At 49.4% G+C, this 20,931-nt stretch overlaps 1 protein-coding gene across 1 annotated transcript in view; it reads left to right on the top strand.

Moving 5' to 3' along the window:
* The window catches only part of gfra4a (GDNF family receptor alpha 4a), a 389,412-nt gene extending 388,272 nt beyond the window's left edge, over positions 1-1,140 (top strand). The window contains exon 9 of the mRNA XM_042325051.1: positions 847-1,140. Within this exon, the coding sequence (XP_042180985.1) occupies positions 847-999 (153 nt within the window). The 3' untranslated portion in view covers positions 1,000-1,140. The remainder of the gene's footprint in view (positions 1-846) is intronic.
* The last annotated feature ends 19,791 nt before the right edge of the window (positions 1,141-20,931 follow it).

Raw genomic sequence — 20,931 nt, 5'->3', positions numbered from 1 at the left:
GAGCTTTTGCCAGGTCCTACTCGCAAAAGAGTTTTGTCACCTCAAGGATTTTTCCCAGGTTGAATAAAGTTAAAATAAATACAGAGTAGAAATATTTAAGTCCATTCAGTATCCAGGAAGCCTACATGCCTGTCACCCCCACACACCACCTGGAAGTCACAATCTGAAGCCATGCCCTTCCGTTTATCAACTCCCAACAGGAAATTGCCTCAGATGCCTTGAGAGTATAGCTTCTGGAATAGGACAGTACACAGCAAGCAGCCAGTCATATGTGCAACAACTAAACATACGACTCAACGGGTCTATCTTTAGTCTAAACATACGACTCAACGGGTCTATCTTTAGTCTAAACATACGACTCAACGGGTCTATCTTTAGTCTAAACATACGACTCAACGGGTCTATCTTTAGTCTAAACATATGACTCAACGGGTCTATCTTTAGTCTAAACATACGACTCAACGGGTCTATCTTTAGTCTAAACATACGACTCAACGGGTCTATCTTTAGTCTAAACATATGACTCAACGGGTCTATCTTTAGTCTAAACATACGACTCAATGGGTCTATCTTTAGTCTAAACATACGACTCAACGGGTCTATCTTTAGTCTAAACATATGACTCAACGGGTCTATCTTTAGTCTAAACATATGACTCAACGGGTCTATCTTTAGTCTGGCATGTACAGTAAATGCATTAGCAACAGGAAATAGCCGGTGACGTCCGGACAACTTGCAGAGTAGTGCTGTCTTTTTGATCAAACAAATCCCTTCCCTTCTTCCCCAGATAAATGAAATACATGTAAAACTGCTATTTCCTGACAGTGGTTGTGTCTCCACATGCAGGTGAATGAAAACGATAGACTGTGGGGTGATGATGATGAAGACTCCACCCTGCTGTCTCCCGGGCTGTTGGACCATGGAGCTCCTCCCCTCCTCCTGTCTGCAGTGGGCTGGACCCTTCCACTGGGCCTCTCCCTGCTGCTCGGATACCAGTAGACCCTGGTCTGGGCCTGACCTAGCCCTGGGGCTCCATAGACTACACTTCAGACTGACTTACCTAGGGGGGGGGAAGAGAGAGAGAGAGAGAAAATGTGTAAAGGAAGAGGAAGGGATTATCCATCTCTCCTCCTTCCTCCTCCAAACCACTCTTCTTTCCTCCTTCCTCCTCCAAACCACTCATCTCTCCTCCTTCCTCCTCCAAACCACTCATCTCTCCTCCTTCCTCCTCCAAACCACTCTTCTCTCCTCCTTCCTCCTCCAAACCACTCTTCTCTCCTCCTTCCTCCTCCAAACCACTCTTCTCTCCTCCTTCATCCTCCAAACCACTCTTCTCTCCTCCTTCCTCCTCCAAACCACTCTTCTCTCCTCCTTCCTCCTCCAAACCACTCTTCTCTCCTCCTTCCTCCTCCAAACCACTCTTCTCTCCTCCTTCCTCCTCCAAACCACTCTTCTCTCCTCCTTACTCCTCCAAACCACTCATGTCTCCTCCTTCCTCCTCCAAACCACTCATGTCTCCTCCTTCCTCCTCCAAACCACTCATATCTCCTCCTTCCTCCTCCAAACTACTCTTCTCTCCTCCTTCCTCCTCCAAACCACTCATCTCCCTCCTTCCTCCTCCAAACCACTCATCTCTCCTCCTTCCTCCTCCAAACCACTCTTCTCTCCTCCTTACTCCACCCTCCAAACCACTCTTCTCTCCTCCTTCCTCCTCCAAACCACTCATATCTCCTCCTTCCTCCTCCAAACCACTCATATCTCCTCCTTCCTCCTCCAAACCACTCATCTCTCCTCCTTCCTCCTCCAAACCACTCATCTCTCCTCCTTCCTCCTCCAAACCACTCATGTCTCCTCCTTCCTCCTCCAAACCACTCATGTCTCCTCCTTCCTCCTCCAAACCACTCATATCTCCTCCTTCCTCCTCCAAACTACTCTTCTCTCCTCCTTCCTCCTCCAAACCACTCATCTCTCCTCCTTCCTCCTCCAAACTACTCTTCTCTCCTCCTTCCACCCCTCATCTATTTTGGTGACCTCACAGTGGAACCACCTCATCTCTTTTGGTGACCTCACAGTGGAACCACCTCATCTCTTTTGGTGACCTCACAGTGGAACCACCTCATCTATTTTGGTGACCTCACAGTGGAACCACCTCATCTCTTTTGGTGACCTCACAGTGGAACCACCTCATCTCTTTTGGTGACCTCACAGTGGAACCACCTCATCTCTTTTGGCGACCTCACAGTGGGAACTGTCACATATACTCCCTGTCTGTCCTCTAGGTCACCAGACTGCTGATTATTACACACACCTGTCACCATCGTCACGTGCACCAGCGCTTATTGACACTCGCCTGGACTCCATCACCTCCCTGATTACCTGTCCAATATATGTCACTCCCTTTGGTTCCTTCCCAGGTGTCATTGTTTCTGTTTCATGTCTGTGTGCTGTTAGTGTTTCTTGTTTTGTATCCATTTATTTATTAAATAATCATCCCTGTACTTGCTTCCTGACTCTCAGCGCACATCGTAACAGGAACCACCGCAACTCTTTTGGTAACCTCACAGTGGAACCACCTCATCTCTTTTGGTGACCTCACAGTGCCCCTGGAAAGGAAGAGAGGGTACTAATGTGCCAGAAGGAATTCTGGTATCCCCATTTCCTCTATGATCCCGAGATTCTACCCCTCCATATAAACACAGACAGACAGACAGTACTACCTATTCCTACAGTATGTGTAGGCTGTAATGTAAGCTTCAGTGCAGGACCGGTTGTTGGTGTTTTACAAGTGTACAGAGGACAGAAAGAGAAGCTGTTTCCTCTGGAACACTCAGATCGGCTGAACTCTCTGTCCGAACGGACCGACCGGGTTCTGACGGCTCCAAAACATTCACAACATTCCTCCATCGTGTAACATATTAAAACGTTCTGAAGTCTCTCCTCCTCCAATACCAACTGTCCTGATAGTCACAGCAGCACATTATCAGAGAATTAGACTGGGTCTGAAATGGCACACTTTTCCCTACATAGTGTACTAATGTTATATAGGGAATAGGGCCCTGGTCAACAGTAGTGTACTATATAGGGAATAGGGCCCTGGTCAACAGTAGTGTTCTATATAGGGAATAGGGCCCTGGTCAACAGTAGTGTACTATATAGGGAATAGGGCCCTGGTCAACAGTAGTGTACTATATAGGGAATAGGGCCCTGGTCAACAGTAGTGTACTATATAGGGAATAGGGCCCTGGTCAACAGTAGTGTACTATGTAGGGAATAGGGCTCTGGTCGACAGTAGTGCACTATATAGGGAATAGGGCCCTGGTCAACAGTAGTGTACTATATAGGGAATAGGGCCCTGGTCAACAGTAGTGTACTATGTAGGGAATAGGGCCCTGGTCAACAGTAGTGTACTATGTAGGGAATAGGGTTCCATTTGGGACACATTATTAAACTCCGTCTTCAACCACTCTTTTCTTTCCTTTTTTACTTCAACACAAGCACAATCACACTAAGTCATAGTTCAACCACTGTGTTACCAGCCACACTAAGTCATAGTTCAACCACTGTGTTACCAGCCACACTAAGTCATAGTTCAACCACTGTGTTACCAGCCACACTAAGTCATAGTTCAACCACTGTGTTACCAGCCACACTAAGTCATAGTTCAACCACTGTGTTACCAGCCACACTAAGTCATAGTTCAACCACTGTGTTACCACACATAAGTCATAGTTCAACCACTGTGTTACCAGCCACACTAAGTCATAGTTCAACCCTGTGTTACCAGCCACACTAAGTCATAGTTCAACCACTGTGTTACCAGCCACACTAAGTCATAGTTCAACCACTGTGTTACCAGCCACACTAAGTCATAGTTCAACCACTGTGTTACCAGCCACACTAAGTCATAGTTCAACCACTGTGTTACCAGCCACACTAAGTCATAGTTCAATCACTGTGTTACCAGCCACACTAAGTCATAGTTCAACCACTGTGTTACCAGCCACACTAAGTCATAGTTCAACCACTGTGTTACCAGCCACACTAAGTCATAGTTCAACCACTGTGTTACCAGCCACACTAAGTCATAGTTCAACCACTGTGTTACCACACTAAGTCATAGTTCAACCACTGTGTTACCAGCCACACTAAGTCATAGTTCAACCACTGTGTTACCACACTAAGTCATAGTTCAACCACTGTGTTACCAGCCACACATAGTTCAACCACTGTGTTACCAGCCACACTAAGTCATAGTTCAATCACTGTGTTACCAGCCACACTAAGTCATAGTTCAACCACTGTGTTACCAGCCACACTAAGTCATAGTTCAACCACTGTGTTACCACACTAAGTCATAGTTCAACCACTGTGTTACCAGCCACACTAAGTCATAGTTCAACCACTGTGTTACCACACTAAGTCATAGTTCAACCACTGTGTTACCAGCCACACTAAGTCATAGTTCAATCACTGTGTTACCAGCCACACTAAGTCATAGTTCAACCACTGTGTTACCAGCCACAAAGTCATAGTTCAACCACTGTGTTACCACACTAAGTCATAGTTCAACCACTGTGTTACCAGCCACACTAAGTCATAGTTCAACCACTGTGTTACCACACTAAGTCATAGTTCATAACTACATAAGAGGAGAATGTCTGCAGCATGCTGTTAAGTAACGTTTCAATTAACCGTTTGGTTCTGTATAGTAATGTATAGTCATGTTTAAGATACAGACATCTGGTATAGCACATCTCTGTTGATATGACATCCTTTACAGGGTGACATGAAGAAGATGGTTTGTGTCCTAAAAGGCACCCTATTCCCTACATAGTGTAGGGCCCATAGAGTTCTGGTCTAAAGTAGTGTACTACGTAGGGAATAGAGTGCCCTTTGGGACTAGGCCGAGACTTGTACCTGTGATTCCCTGATAATGTTGATATTGAAATGAACTGTTTAATATGTTTAGAGAAAAGGTGAATTACACACTAAATATATTTTTTACGTTTGTGGATTTCACCACACCAAAAATAATATATATATATATATATATATATATGATGTTTTGCCATGTGTAGATCCTGGGGAAGACGGATCATATGGATGGCTCTTAGAGAGACTTTTCACATTTCCCATGTCCCATGTGTCAGCCTACCTCTCACAGGGAACCACTCCCCACATGGGACAAACAGAGCAGAGAGCTTCTTTAAAAAGCACAGGTCATATTTGTGAGTCAGCCATATTTGTTATCATGTTTAATATTGATACTATACTGATACTAGTGATGAGAGACAGCGGTTGGGTGGACGTGGTGATCAGTGACTCTTTTTAAAACCCTTTCCCATAGCACAGAACCCAGTACTGGAGTCAAAGACGGGTTGCAAAGTTCTGGTCATTTTCCCCAAATTCCCAAGTTTTCCAGAACTTCTGTTTGGAAGATTCCTGGAATCAGAAGGAACTCAAAATCCTCAAACCAGGATTTCAGGAAAACCTAATCATTTTGTCTAGCAGTCAAGTCAAGTACAGACTAAACCAGAAGCTGGGGTCTTGGAAGCATCCCAAATGGCTCCCTATACCCTACATACTATAGTGCACTAGGTAAGATCTAAACCCTAGCCCGGTCAGAAGTAGTACACTATGAAGGAAAAAGTTAAAAACAGTTGAATTTGTCCTGGACGCCTCCGTCTTCATCACTAGTTATTGTTTTTGCCCTGTTCTGATTGGTTTGTTGTGTGATTAAAAAAGAGAGTGAATCAGTCAGAGGGTGTTCTGATTGGTTTGTTGTGTGATTAAAAAAGAGAGAGAATCAGTCATAGGGTGTTCTGATTGGTTTGTTGTGTGATTAAAAAAGAGAATCAGTCATAGGGTGTTCTGATTGGTTTGTTGTGTGATTAAAAAAGAGAGAGAATCAGTCAGAGGGTGTTCTGATTGGTTTGTTGTGTGATTAAAAAAGAGAGAGAATCAGTCAGAGGGTGTTCTGATTGGTTTGTTGTGTGATTAAAAAAGAGAGAGAATCAGTCATAGGGTGTTCTGATGATCTTCTGCACCGACACAGAAATGACAGACTAACATTCTGTCTGCTCCTCTCGCTCTGGGGGCGGGTGCTTCTTGTCCCTCTGGTTCCTGATTGGACGATTTCATAAGTCACTCCCAGTCCCTGACAGATAATTCCAGATGACACTGTACAGTAGAATGACTTTACCTCCAGTTTCTCAGAGGTTTGTTCCAGAAAGCAGGATTACTAAATTAGCCAGCTATGTAATTGTCCAAATTTGTATTCTTAAATATAGACTTACAATTGGCAAGGTATAATTGACTCGAAAACAACATCCAATACCCAAGTTTATCTTTTTTAATAACCTCTTAGATGTAATGGCAACATTGTGATTTCCACCTAAATAGACATACCCAAAAGTAACTGCTATTCATGTGTACTTACATGATTCTGACATGCCCATATTTGGTATATTTTGGAAAGAAGACATCTGGGAGATGATGAGGAAATGATCAGTAGATAGATAGGAGTTACATAGTTCAGACTACACTAGATCAAAGCACACACATGAAATAACAGTTTTTTTTTTGTCAATGAAAGTCATCTTTCATTGACAAGTTATAAGTTAATTATTGATGACCAGAGCTGGAAACACATCAGATGGCTTCCACAACATGTGAATAATATCAGGAAACATGGGATTGTTAGACCTAACAACTAGAAATGGACAGATGTTTTAGTAAGTGGTGTCAGGTGTGTTCACGAGACGTTTCCAAGTGTCCATAAATTAGATAATTCCAGTGCTATTACATATTTGAAATCCCTAAATGCTATTTGTTAAGTATAAAAACACCATTTCTACCATATCAACCTCTCTCAAACATTGTAGTGGGGCTTCCTGAGTGGCGCAGTGGTCTAAGGCTCTGCATCGCAGCGCTAGCTGTGCCACTAGAGATTCTGGGTTCAAATCCAGGTTCTGTCGCAGCCGGCCACGACCGGGAGACCCATGGGGCAGTGCACAATTAGCCCGGGTTAGGGGAGGATTTGGCCCAGCGTCGTACGGGTTAGGGGAGGGTTTGGCCAGCAGGGATGTCCCTGTCCCATCGTGCTCTAGTGACTCCTGTGGCAGGCCGGGAGCAGTGCCTGCTGACACAGCTTACCAGCAGCATACCACCCTGAACCAGAAGCCTACCACCCTGCATACCACCCTGAACCAGAAGCCTACCACCCTGCATACCACCCTGAACCAGCAGCATACCACCCTGCATACCACTGCTGGCTTGCTTCTGAAGCTAAGCAGGGTTGGTCCTGGTCAGTCCCTGGATGGGAGACCAGATGCTGCTGGAAGTGGTGTTGGAGGGCCAGTAGGAGGCACTCTTTCCTCTGGTCTAAACAATGCACCAGGGCAGTGATTGGGGACACTGCCCTGTGTAGGGTGTCATCTTTCGGATGGGACGTTAAACGTGTGTCCTGACTCTCTGAGGTCATTAAAGATCCCATGGCACTTATCTGGCTAAATTCCCAACTTGTCCCTCAAACCATCATGGTCACCTAATAATCCCCAGTTTACAATTGTCTCATTCATCCCCCCTCCTCTTCCCTGTAACTATTCCCCAGGTCGTTGCTGCAAATGAGAAGGTGGTAAAATAACAGATAGATAAAACAGTCGGCAGGTGTTTCCTCCGACACATTGGTGCTTCCTGATTAAGTGGGCAGTGCGGTTGGGTTGTGTTTCAGAGGACGCTCGACCTTCGCCTCTCCCGAGTCCATACGGGAGTTGCAGCGATGAGACAGGACTGTAACTACCAATTGGGGAGAAAAATAAGCAAATAAAACATGGTGGTGGGGAATATACAGGGGACACAAATATTGTGGTAAGTCACACTAAAGATTTTAAGGCACACATCAATAGCCAAGATACTCAGCTTTCTGCAGAGAGGAGTTCTGATACCAAACTGAATTCAATAAAACAAGTCAAATAGGGACAGCCAGAAAACCAAGAGATTTACCTGTTCATCGAAGTTATCTGATAATAACTGAATAAAATCCACTCATTCCTTTCATATACAGTGTTAAATAACACAAATATTTGTTTAGTGAACAAATGTTTAATTTTGGCGTTATAATAAGGTTGGTAGCAACATGGGAAATCTTTGTGGAAATCCGACTACAAAAATCACAATGCAATGCTCTCTCTATGGGGTGGCTAGCTAGCAAAAATGTTTCTCGACGTACAGTATACACTGACTTAGTATTAGCTTAGCAACCGCGTGATGCAGCATGACAATGTGAACGTGATTGGTCGACAGTCAGCTGGGTGGGGCGTTATACGTTGATGCGTTGGATCCCCATCTCCTTTCTATAACAACAGCACCATGCAATGCACCCTGGACTAAAGAGGCAGACACATAGGAAACATGTGCTGACACCCTCTGTTAAATGACACATCTCTCCAGGTTGGAATATCTCAGTAATATGACCAACGGCTCATTGGAGAGAAGACATCCTCCTGAGTGATGACATCAGCCAGATATGATCAACGGCTCATTGGAGAGAAGACATCCTCTTGAGTGATGACATCAGCCAGATATGATCAAGGGCTCATTGGAGAGAAGACATCCTCCTGAGTGATGACATCAGCCAGTATTGTAATCTGACATGTATGATAGACGTTTTAGTGATCTACAATTCATATTCCTATTAACTTCCAGTGTAGTGAGAGAGACTTTACCACAGTACTACTGAGAGAGAGACTTTACCACAGTACTACTGAGAGAGACTTTACCACAGTACTACTGAGAGAGAGACTTTACCACAGTACTACTGAGAGAGACTATACCACAGTACTACTGAGAGAGACTTTACCACAGTACTACGTCATACTGAGAGAGATTTTACCACAGTACTACTGAGAGAGATTTTACCACAGTACTACTGAGAGAGACTTTACCACAGTACAACTGAGAGAGACTATACCACAGTACTACTGAGAGACTATACCACAGTACTACGTCATACTGAGAGAGAGACTTTACCACAGTACTACTGAGAGAGACTTTACCACAGTACTACGTCATACTGAGAGAGACTTTACCACAGTACTACTGAGAGAGACTTTACCACAGTACTACGTCATACTGAGAGAGAGAGACTTTACCACAGTACTACGTCATACTGAGAGAGACTTTACCACAGTACTACTGAGAGAGACTTTACCACAGTACTACTGAGAGAGACTATACCACAGTACTACTGAGAGACTATACCACAGTACTACGTCATACTGAGAGAGACTTTACCACAGTACTACTGAGAGAGACTTTACCACAGTACTACTGAGAGAGACTTTACCACAGTACTACTGAGAGAGACTATACCACAGTACTACTGAGAGACTATACCACAGTACTACGTCATACTGAGAGAGACTTTACCACAGTACTACTGAGAGAGACTTTACCACAGTACTACGTCATACTGAGAGAGAGAGACTTTACAACAGTACTACGTCATACTGAGCGAGAGACTTTACCACAGTACTACTGAGAGAGACTTTACCACAGTACTACTGAGAGAGACTTTACCACAGTACTACTGAGAGAGACTTTACCACAGTACTACTGAGAGAGACTTTACCACCGTACTACTGAGAGAGACTTTACCACCGTACTACGTCATACTGAGAGAGACTTTACCACAGTACTATGTCCTACTGAGAGAGACTTTACCACAGTACTACGTCATACTGAGAGAGACTTAACCACAGTATTACGTCCTACTGAGAGAGACTTTACCACAGTACTAATGAGAGAGACTTTACCACAGTACTACTGAGAGAGACTTTACCACAGTACTACTGAGAGAAACTTTACCACAGTACTACGTCATACTGAGAGAGACTTTACCACAGTACTACGTCCTACTGAGAGAGACTTTACCACAGTACTACGTCATACTGAGAGAGACTTAACCACAGTACTACGTCCTACTGAGAGCGACTTTACCACAGTACTACTGAGAGAGACTTTACCACAGTACTACTGAGAGAGACTTTACCACAGTACTACGTCATACTGAGAGAGACTTTTCCACAGTACTACATCATACTGAGAGAGACTTTACCACAGTACTACTGGGAGAGACTTTACCACAGTACTACGTCATACTGAGAGAGACTTTACCACAGTACTACTGAGAGAGACTTTACCACAGTACTACTGAGAGAGACTTTACCACAGTACCACTGAGAGAAACTTTACCACAGTACTACGTCATACCGGACAAATGTCTGCCTGCTTGAATGCCAATAACTCAGATACACATGAAATGACCCAGGGAATCGATAGGATCTCACTCAGAGATGCACAAAAAATAATATAACATTAAAAATGGAGGGACCTTTCCTTTAATAATCCTGCTTTCTGGAACACCCAGCAGCTCTCTTCCAGGAGGAGGTGGGCGTTAGTTTATCACCTCGTCAGCATCATGATGAAGACGTCTCTGTCTCGCTCCGTCAGTCTGTCTGTCTCTACTCCTTGAATGGCTGAAAGAGAAGAGCCACCGTGTTCAGACTCCTCAATCTTTACAGCAGCAAGTCTCACCACCCCCCCCGTACCATGAGTCACCTTGTCCCTCCCCCTGTACCATGAGTCATCATGTCCCTCCCCCTGTACCATGAGTCACCTTGTCCCTCCCCTGTACCATGAGTCACCATGTCCCTCCCCTGTACCATGAGTCACCATGTCCCTCCCCCTGTATCATGAGTCACCTTGTCCCTCCCTCTGTACCATGAGTCACCTTGTCCCTCTGTACCATGAGTCACCTTGTCCCTCTGTACCATGAGTCACCTTGTCCCTCTTTACCATGAGTCACCTTGTCCCTCCCCTGTACCATGAGTCACCTTGTCCCTCCCCCTGTACCATGAGTCACCTTGTCCCTCCTCCTGTACCATGAGTCACCTTGTCCCTCCTCCTGTACCATGAGTCACCTTGTCCCTCCCCTGTACCATGAGTCACCTTGTCCCTCCCTCTGTACCATGAGTCACCTTGTCCCTCCCCCTGTACCATGAGTCACCTTGTCCCTCCCCTGTACCATGAGTCACCTTGTCCCTCCCCTGTACCATGAGTCACCTTGTCCCTCCCCCTGTACCATGAGTCACCTTGTCCCTCCCCTGTACAATGAGTCACCTTGTCCCTCTGTACCATGAGTCACCTTGTCCCTCCCTCTGTACCATGAGTCACCTTGTCCCTCCCCTGTACCATGAGTCACCTTGTCCCTCCCCCTGTACCATGAGTCACCTTGTCCCTCCCCCCCTGTACCATGAGTCACCTTGTCCCTCCCCCTGTACCATGAGTCACCTTGTCCCTCCCCCTGTACCATGAGTCACCTTGTCCCTCCCTACCTGTCACTGTACCATGAGTCACCTTGTCCCTCTGTACCATGAGTCACCTTGTCCCTCCCCCTGTACCATGAGTCACCTTGTCCCTCCCTCTGTACCATGAGTCACCTTGTCCCTCCCCTGTACCATGAGTCACCTTGTCCCTCCTCCTGTACCATGAGTCACCTTGTCCCTCCCCCTGTACCATGAGTCACCTTGTCCCTCCCCCTGTACCATGAGTCACCTTGTCCCTCCCTCTGTACCATGAGTCACCTTGTCCCTCTTTACCATGAGTCACCTTGTCCCTCCCCCTGTACAATGAGTCACCTTGTCCCCCTGTACCATGAGTCACCTTGTCCCTCCCCTGTACCATGAGTCACCTTGTCCCTCCCCCTGTACCATGAGTCACCTTGTCCCTCCCCTGTACCATGAGTCACCTTGTCCCTCCCCCTGTACAATGAGTCACCTTGTCCCTCCCTCTGTACCATGAGTCACCTTGTCCCTCTTTACCATGAGTCACCTTGTCCCTCCCCTGTACCATGAGTCACCTTGTCCCTCCCTCTGTACCATGAGTCACCATGTCCCTCCCCCTGTACCATGAGTCACCTTGTCCCTCCTCCTGTACAATGAGTCACCTTGTCCCTCTGTACCATGAGTCACCTTGTCCCTCTGTACCATGAGTCACCTTGTCCCTCCCCCTGTACCATGAGTCACCTTGTCCCTCCCCCTGTACCATGAGTCACCTTGTCCCTCCCCCTGTACCATGAGTCACCTTGTCCCTCCCTCTGTACCATGAGTCACCTTGTCCCTCCCCTGTACCATGAGTCACCTTGTCCCTCCCCTGTACCATGAGTCACCTTGTCCCTCCCCCTGTACCATGAGTCACCTTGTCCCTCCCCTGTACCATGAGTCACCTTGTCCCTCCCCTGTACCATGAGTCACCTTGTCCCTCCCCTGTACCATGAGTCACCTTGTCACCTTGTCCCTCCCCTGTACCATGAGTCACCTTGTCCCTCCCTCTGTACCATGAGTCACCTTGTCCCTCTGTACCATGAGTCACCTTGTCCCATGAGTCACCTTGTCCCCCTCCTGTACCATGAGTCACCTTGTCCCTCCATCTGTACCATGAGTCACCTTGTCCCTCTGTACCATGAGTCACCTTGTCCCTCCCCCTGTACAATGAGTCACCTTGTCCCTCCCCTGTACCATGAGTCACCTTGTCCCTCCCCCTGTACCATGAGTCACTTGTCCCTCCCCTGTACAATGAGTCACCTTGTCCCTCCCCCTGTACAATGAGTCACCTTGTCCCTCCCCTGTACCATGAGTCACCTTGTCCCTCCCTCTGTACCATGAGTCACCTTGTCCCTCTTTACCATGAGTCACCTTATCCCACCCTCTGTACCATGAGTCACCATGTCCCTCCCCTGTACCATGAGTCACCTTGTCCCTCCCCCTGTACCATGAGTCACCTTGTCCCTCCCCCTGTACCATGAGTCACCTTGTCCCTCCCTCTGTACCATGAGTCACCTTGTCCCTCTTTACCATGAGTCACCTTATCCCACCCTCTGTACCATGAGTCACCATGTCCCTCCCCTGTACCATGAGTCACCATGTCCCTCCCCCTGTACCATGAGTCACCTTGTCCCTCCCCCTGTACAATGAGTCACCTTGTCCCTCTGTACCATGAGTCACCTTGTCCCTCCCCCTGTACCATGAGTCACCTTGTCCCTCCCTCTGTACCATGAGTCACCTTGTCCCTCACCCCCTGTACCATGAGTCACCTTGTCCCTCCCCCTGTACCATGAGTCACCTTGTCCCTCCCTCTGTACCATGAGTCACCTTGTCCCTCCCTCTGTACCATGAGTCACCATGTCCCTCCCCCTGTACCATGAGTCACCATGTCCCTCCCCCTGTACCATGAGTCACCTTGTCCCTCCCCTGTACAATGAGTCACCTTGTCCCTCTGTACCATGAGTCACCTTGTCAATCCCCCTGTACCATGAGTCACCTTGTCCCTCCTCCTGTACCATGAGTCACCTTGTCCCTCCCCCTGTACCATGAGTCACCTTGTCCCTCCCCCTGTACCATGAGTCACCTTGTCCCTCCTCCTGTACCATGAGTCACCTTGTCCCCCCCCTGTACAATGAGTCACCTTGTCCCCTGTACCATGAGTCACCTTGTCCCTCTTTACCATGAGTCACCTTGTCCCTCCCCCTGTACCATGAGTCACCTTGTCCCTCCTCCTGTACCATGAGTCACCTTGTCCCTCCCCCTGTACCATGAGTCACCATGTCCCTCCCCTGTACAATGAGTCACCTTGTCCCTCCCTCTGTACCATGAGTCACCTTGTCCCTCTTTACCATGAGTCACCTTGTCCCTCCCCCTGTACAATGAGTCACCTTGTCACCTTGTCCCCCTGTACCATGAGTCACCTTGTCCCTCTGTACCATGAGTCACCTTCCCCCTCTGTATCATGAGTCACCTTGTCCCTCCCCTGTACAATGAGTCACCTTGTCCCTCTGTACCATGAGTCACCTTGTCCCTCCCCCTGTACCATGAGTCACCTTGTCCCTCCCCTGTACCATGAGTCACCTTGTCCCCCTGTACCATGAGTCACCTTGTCCCTCCCTCTGTACCATGAGTCACCATGTCCCTCCCCTGTACCATGAGTCACCTTGTCCCTCCCTCTGTACCATGAGTCACCTTGTCCCTTCCCCTGTACCATGAGTCACCTTGTCCCCCTCCTGTACCATGAGTCACCTTGTCCCTCCCCCTGTACCATGAGTCACCTTGTCCCTCCTCCTGTACCATGAGTCACCGTGTCCCTCCCCTGCACCATGAGTCACGTTGTCCCTCCCTCCCCTGTACCATGAGTCACCTTGTCCCTCCCCCTGTACCATGAGTCACCTTGTCCCTCCCCCTGTACCATGAGTCACCTTGTCCCTCCCTCTGTACCATGAGTCACCTTGTCCCTCCCTCTGTACCATGAGTCACCTTGTCCCTCCTCCTGTACCATGAGTCACCTTGTCCCTCCCCTGTACAATGAGTCACCTTGTCCCCTGTACCATGAGTCACCTTGTCCCTCTTTACCATGAGTCACCTTGTCCCTCCCCCTGTACCATGAGTCACCTTGTCCCTCCTCCTGTACCATGAGTCACCTTGTCCCTCCCCCTGTACCATGAGTCACCTTGTCCCTCCCTCTGTACCATGAGTCACCTTGTCCCTCCCTCTGTACCATGAGTCACCATGTCCCTCCCCCTGTACCATGAGTCACCATGTCCCTCCCCCTGTACCATGAGTCACCTTGTCCCTCCCCCTGTACCATGAGTCACCTTGTCCCTCCCCCTGTACCATGAGTCACCTTGTCCCTCCCCCTGTACCATGAGTCACCTTGTCCCTCCCCCTGTACCATGAGTCACCTGTGTCCCCTGTACCCCTGTCCTCCCCCTGTACCATGAGTCACCTTGTCCCTCCCCCTGTACCATGAGTCACCTTGTCCCTCCCCCTGTACCATGAGTCACCTTGTCCCCCCTGTACCATGAGTCACCTTGTCCCTCCCCCTGTACCATGAGTCACCTTGTCCCTCCCCCTGTACCATGAGTCACCTTGTCCCTCCCTCCCCTGTACCATGAGTCACCTTGTCCCTCTTTACCATGAGTCACCTTGTCCCTCCCCCTGTACCATGAGTCACCTTGCCCCTCCCTCTGTACCATGAGTCACCATGTCCCTCCCCTGTACCATGAGTCACCTTGTCCCTCCCCTGTACAATGAGTCACCTTGTCCCTCTGTACCATGAGTCACCTTGTCCCTCCCCTGTACCATGAGTCACCTTGTCCCTCCCCTGTACCATGAGTCACCTTGTCCCTCCCTCCCCCTGTACCATGAGTCACCATGTCCCTCCCCCTGTACCATGAGTCACCTTGTCCCTCCCTCTGTACCATGAGTCACCTTGTCCCTCCCCTGTACCATGAGTCACCATGTCCCTCCCCTGTACCATGAGTCACCTTGTCCCTCCCCTGTACCATGAGTCACCTTGTCCCTCCCCTGTACCATGAGTCACCTTGTCCCTCCCCCTGTACCATGAGTCACCTTGTCCCTCTGTACCATGAGTCACCTTGTCCCTCTGTACCATGAGTCACCTTGTCCCTCCCCTGTACCATGAGTCACCTTGTCCCTCCCTCTGTACCATGAGTCACCGTGTCCCTCCCTCTGTACCATGAGTCACCTTGTCCCTCTGTATCATGAGTCACCTTGTCCCCCCCTGTACCATGAGTCACCTTGTCCCTCCATCTGTACCATGAGTCACCTTGTCCCTCTGTATCATGAGTCACCTTGTCCCTCCCCTGTACAATGAGTCACCTTGTCCCTCCCCCTGTACCATGAGTCACCTTGTCCCTCCCCTGTACCATGAGTCACCTTGTCCCTCCCCCTGTACAATGAGTCACCTTGTCCCTCCCCCTGTACAATGAGTCACCTTGTCCCTCCCCCTGTACCATGAGTCACCTTGTCCCTCCCTCTGTACCATGAGTCACCTTGTCCCTCTTTACCATGAGTCACCTTATCCCACCCTCTGTACCATGAGTCACCATGTCCCTCCCCTGTACCATGAGTCACCATGTCCCTCCCCCTGTACCATGAGTCACCTTGTCCCTCCCCTGTACAATGAGTCACCTTGTCCCTCTGTACCATGAGTCACCTTGTCCCTCCCCCTGTACCATGAGTCACCTTGTCCCTCCCCCTGTACCATGAGTCACCTTGTCCCTCCCCCCCTGTACCATGAGTCACCTTGTCCCTCCCCTGTACCATGAGTCACCTTGTCCCTCCCCTGTACCATGAGTCACCTTGTCCCTCCCCTGTACCATGAGTCACCTTGTCCCTCTGTACCATGAGTCACCATGTCCCTCCCCCTGTACCATGAGTCACCATGTCCCTCCCCCTGTGCCATGAGTCACCTTGTCCCTCCCCCTGTACAATGAGTCACCTTGTCCCTCTGTACCATGAGTCACCTTGTCAATCCCCCTGTACCATGAGTCACCTTGTCCCTCCTCCTGTACCATGAGTCACCTTGTCCCTCCCCTGTACCATGAGTCACCTTGTCCCTCCCCTGTACCATGAGTCACCTTGTCCCTCCTCCTGTACCATGAGTCACCTTGTCCCTCCCCCTGTACAATGAGTCACCTTGTCCCCTGTACCATGAGTCACCTTGTCCCTCTTTACCATGAGTCACCTTGTCCCTCCCCCTGTACCATGAGTCACCTTGTCCCTCCTCCTGTACCATGAGTCACCTTGTCCCTCCCCCTGTACCATGAGTCACCATGTCCCTCCCCCTGTACAATGAGTCACCTTGTCCCTCCCTCTGTACCATGAGTCACCTTGTCCCTCTTTACCATGAGTCACCTTGTCCCTCCCCTGTACAATGAGTCACCTTGTCCCCCTGTACCATGAGTCACCTTGTCCCTCTGTACCATGAGTCACCTTGTCCCTCTGTATCATGAGTCACCTTGTCCCTCCCCTGTACAATGAGTCACCTTGTCCCTCTGTACCATGAGTCACCTTGTCCCTCCCCTGTACCATGAGTCACCTTGTCCCTCCCCCTGTACCATGAGTCACCTTGTCCCTCCCTCTGTACCATGAGTCACCTTGTCCCTCCCCTGTACCATGAGTCACCTTGTCCCTCCTCCTGTACCATGAGTCACCTTGTCCCTCCCCCTGTACCATGAGTCAACTTGCTCCCCCCACTCTTCTTTCTATTCTGGTTAGGGCCAGTTTGTGCTGTTCTGTGAAGGGGGTAGTACACATCTTCAGTTTCTTGACAAATTCTCACATGGAAGAGCCTTCATTTCTCAGAACAATAAAAGACTGACGAGTTTCAGAAGAAAGGTCTTTGTTTCTGGTCATTTTGAGCCTGTAATCAAACCCACAAATGCTGATGTCCAGATACTCAACTAGTCTAAAGAAGGCCAATTTTATTGCTTCTTTAATCAGAAAAATAGTTTTCAGCTGTACTAACGTAATTGCAAAAGGGTTTTTGTAATGATCAATTAGCCTTTTAAAACGATACACTTGTATTAGCTAACACAACGTGCCATTGGAACACAGGAGTGATGGTTGCTGATAATGGACCTCTGTACACCTATGTAGATATTCCATAATAAATCTGCAGTTTCCAGCTACAAGTCATTTACAACATTAACAATGTCTACACTGTATTTCTGATCAATTTGATGTTATTTTAATGGACAAAAAAAATTGATTTTCTTTAAAAAAACAAGGACATTTCTAAGTGACGCCAAACTTTTGAACGGGGGGGGTACATATGGTCACTGGACAATCCCCCTTTGTACACTGCTGAAAGTCGCTGTTTGTTACCTATGTTTAGTCCCTTCACCCCCACCTCAACTAACCTGTACTACTGTTTGTTACCTATGCATAGTCCCTTCACCCCCACCTCAACTAACCTGTACTACTGTTTGTTACCTATGCATAGTCCCTTCACTCCCACCTACATGAACAAATGAACTAACCTGTACTACTGTTTGTTACCTATGCATAGTCCCTTCACCCCCACCTACATGAACAAATGAACTAACCTGTACTACTGTTTGTTACCTATGCATAGTCCCTTCACCCCCACCTAAATGAACAAATGAACTAACCTGTACTACTGTTTGTTACCTATGCATAGTCCCTTCACCCCCACCTACATGAACAAATGAACTAACCTGTACTACTGTTTGTTACCTATGCATAGTCCCTTCACCCCCACCTACATGAACAAATGAACTAACCTGTACTACTGTTTGTTACCTATGCATAGTCCCTTCACCCCCACCTACATGAACAAATGAACTAACCTGTACTACTGTTTGTTACCTATGCATTGTCCCTTCACCCCCACCTACATGAACAAATGAACTACCCTGTACCCCCGTGTCTCGGTACCTGTACCCTACCCTGTACCCCCGTGTCTCGGTACCTGTACCCTACCCTGTACCCCCGTGTCTCGGTACCTGTACCCTACCCTGTACCCCCGTGTCTCGGTACCTGTACCCTACCCTGTACCCCGTGTCTCACCTGTACCCTACCCTGTACCCCCCTGTACCTGTACCCTGTGCCCCCTGTACCCTACCCCCGTGTCTCGGTACCTGTACCCTACCCTGTACCCCGTGTCTCGGTACCTGTACCCTACCCTGTACCCCCGTGTCTCGGTACCTGTACCCCCCCGTGTCTCCCTACCCTGTACCCCCGTGTCTCGGTACCCCTGTAGTCCCCCTACCCTGTACCCCGTGTCTCGGTACCCCTGTAGTCCCTTCACCCCCACCACTACCCTGTACCCCCGTGTCTCGGTACCCCTACCCCTACCCTGTACCCCGTGTCTCGGTACCTGTACCCTACCCTGTACCCCCTGTACCCTACCCTGTACCCCGTGTCTCGGTACCTGTACCCTACCCTGTACCCCCCGTGTCTCGGTACCTGTACCCTACCCTGTACCCCCGTGTCTCGGTACCTGTACCCTACCCTGTACCCCCGTGTCTCGGTACCTGTACCCTACCCTACCCCCCGTGTCTCGGTACCTGTACCCTACCCTGTACCCCCGTGTCTCGGTACCTGTACCCTACCCTGTACCCCCGTGTCTCGGTACCTGTACCCTACCCTGTACCCCCCTCGGTACCTGTACCCTACCCTGTACCCCCGTGTCTCGGTACCTGTACCCTACCCTGTACCCCCGTGTCTCCCTGTACCCTACCCTGTACCCCGTGTCTCGGTACCTGTACCCTACCCTGTACCCCCGTGTCTCGGTACCTGTACCCTACCCTGTACCCCCGTGTCTCGGTACCTGTACCCTACCCTGTACCCCGTGTCTCGGTACCTGTACCCTACCCTGTACCCCCGTGTCTCGGTACCTGTACCCTACCCTGTACCCCCGTGTCTCGGTACCTGTACCCTACCCTGTACCCCCGTGTCTCGGTACCTGTACCCTACCCTGTACCCCGTGTCTCGGTACCTGTACCCTACCCTGTACCCCCGTGTCTCGGTACCTGTACCCTACCCTGTACCCCCGTGTCTCGGTACCTGTACCCTACCCTGTCTACCCTACCTGTACCCTACCCTGTACCCCCGTGTCTCGGTACCTGTACCCTACCCTGTACCCCGTGTCTCGGTACCTGTACCCTACCCTGTACCCCCGTGTCTCGGTACCTGTACCCTACCCTGTACCCCGTGTCTACCGGTACCTGTACCCCTACCCTGTACGTGTCTCGGTACCTGTACCCTACCCTGTACCCCCCGTGTCTCGGTACCTGTACCCTACCCTGTACCCCCGTGTCTCGGTACCTGTACCCTACCCTGTACCCCCGTGTCTCGGTACCTGTACCCTACCCTGTACCCCCGTGTCTCGGTACCTGTACCCTACCCTGTACCCCCGTGTCTCGGTACCTGTACCCTACCCTGTACCCCCGTGTCTCCCTACCCTGTACCCCCGTGTCTCGGTACCTGTACCCTACCCTGTACCCCCGTGTCTCGGTACCTGTACCCTACCCTGTACCCCCGTGTCTCGGTACCTGTACCCTACCCTGTACCCCGTGTCTCGGTACCTGTACCCTACCCTGTACCCCCGTGTCTCGGTACCTGTACCCTACCCTGTACCCCGTGTCTCGGTACCTGTACCCTACCCTGTACCCCCGTGTCTCGGTACCTGTACCCTACCCTGTACCCCCCGTGTCCGTACCTGTACCCTACCCTGTACCCCCGTGTCTCGGTACCTGTACCCTACCCTGTACCCCCGGTACCTGGTACCTGTACCCCTACCCTGTACCCCCGTGTCTCGGTACCTGTACCCTACCCTGTACCCCCGTGTCTCGGTACCTGTACCCTACCCTGTACCCCGTGTCTCCCCCGTGTCTCGGTACCTGTACCCTACCCTGTACCCCCGTGTCTCGGTACCTGTACCCTACCCTGTACCCCGTGTCTCGGTACCTGTACCCTACCCTGTACCCCCGTGTCTCGGTACCTGTACCCTACCCTGTACCCCCGTGTCTCGGTACCTGTACCCTACCCTGTACCCCCGTGTCTCGGTACCTGTACCCTACCCTGTACCCCCGTAGCCTCATTGTTATTTTGTGCTCCTTTTTACATGTTTTTAAACTTTAGTTTATTTGGTAAATATTTTCTTAACTCTTTCTTGAACTGCATGGTTGTTTAAGGACTTGTAAGTAAGCATTTGAAGGGAAGGTCTACAATTGTTGTATTCGGCGCATGTGACAAATAAAGTTTGAATTGATTTGAAACATGTTTGACTATGATTGTTTCTTGTGTCGTTTACTCAATTTGAGAGCTTTTATAACACCACAGCTACTCACCACGGATACTACTCACCACGGATACTACTCCTCACAGCTACTCACCACGGATACTACTCCTCACAGCTACACACCACGGATACTACTCACCACGGATACTACTCCTCACAGCTACTCACCACGGATACTACTCCTCACAGCTACTCACCACGGATACTACTCCTCACAGCTACTCACCACGGATACTACTCCTCACAGCT

Source organism: Oncorhynchus tshawytscha, linkage group LG08 (assembly GCF_018296145.1).
Source record: "Oncorhynchus tshawytscha isolate Ot180627B linkage group LG08, Otsh_v2.0, whole genome shotgun sequence".
NCBI lineage: Eukaryota > Metazoa > Chordata > Actinopteri > Salmoniformes > Salmonidae > Oncorhynchus > Oncorhynchus tshawytscha.
The sequence above is the reverse complement of the archived record's forward strand: the minus strand, read 5'-3'. Positions and strand labels throughout refer to the sequence as shown.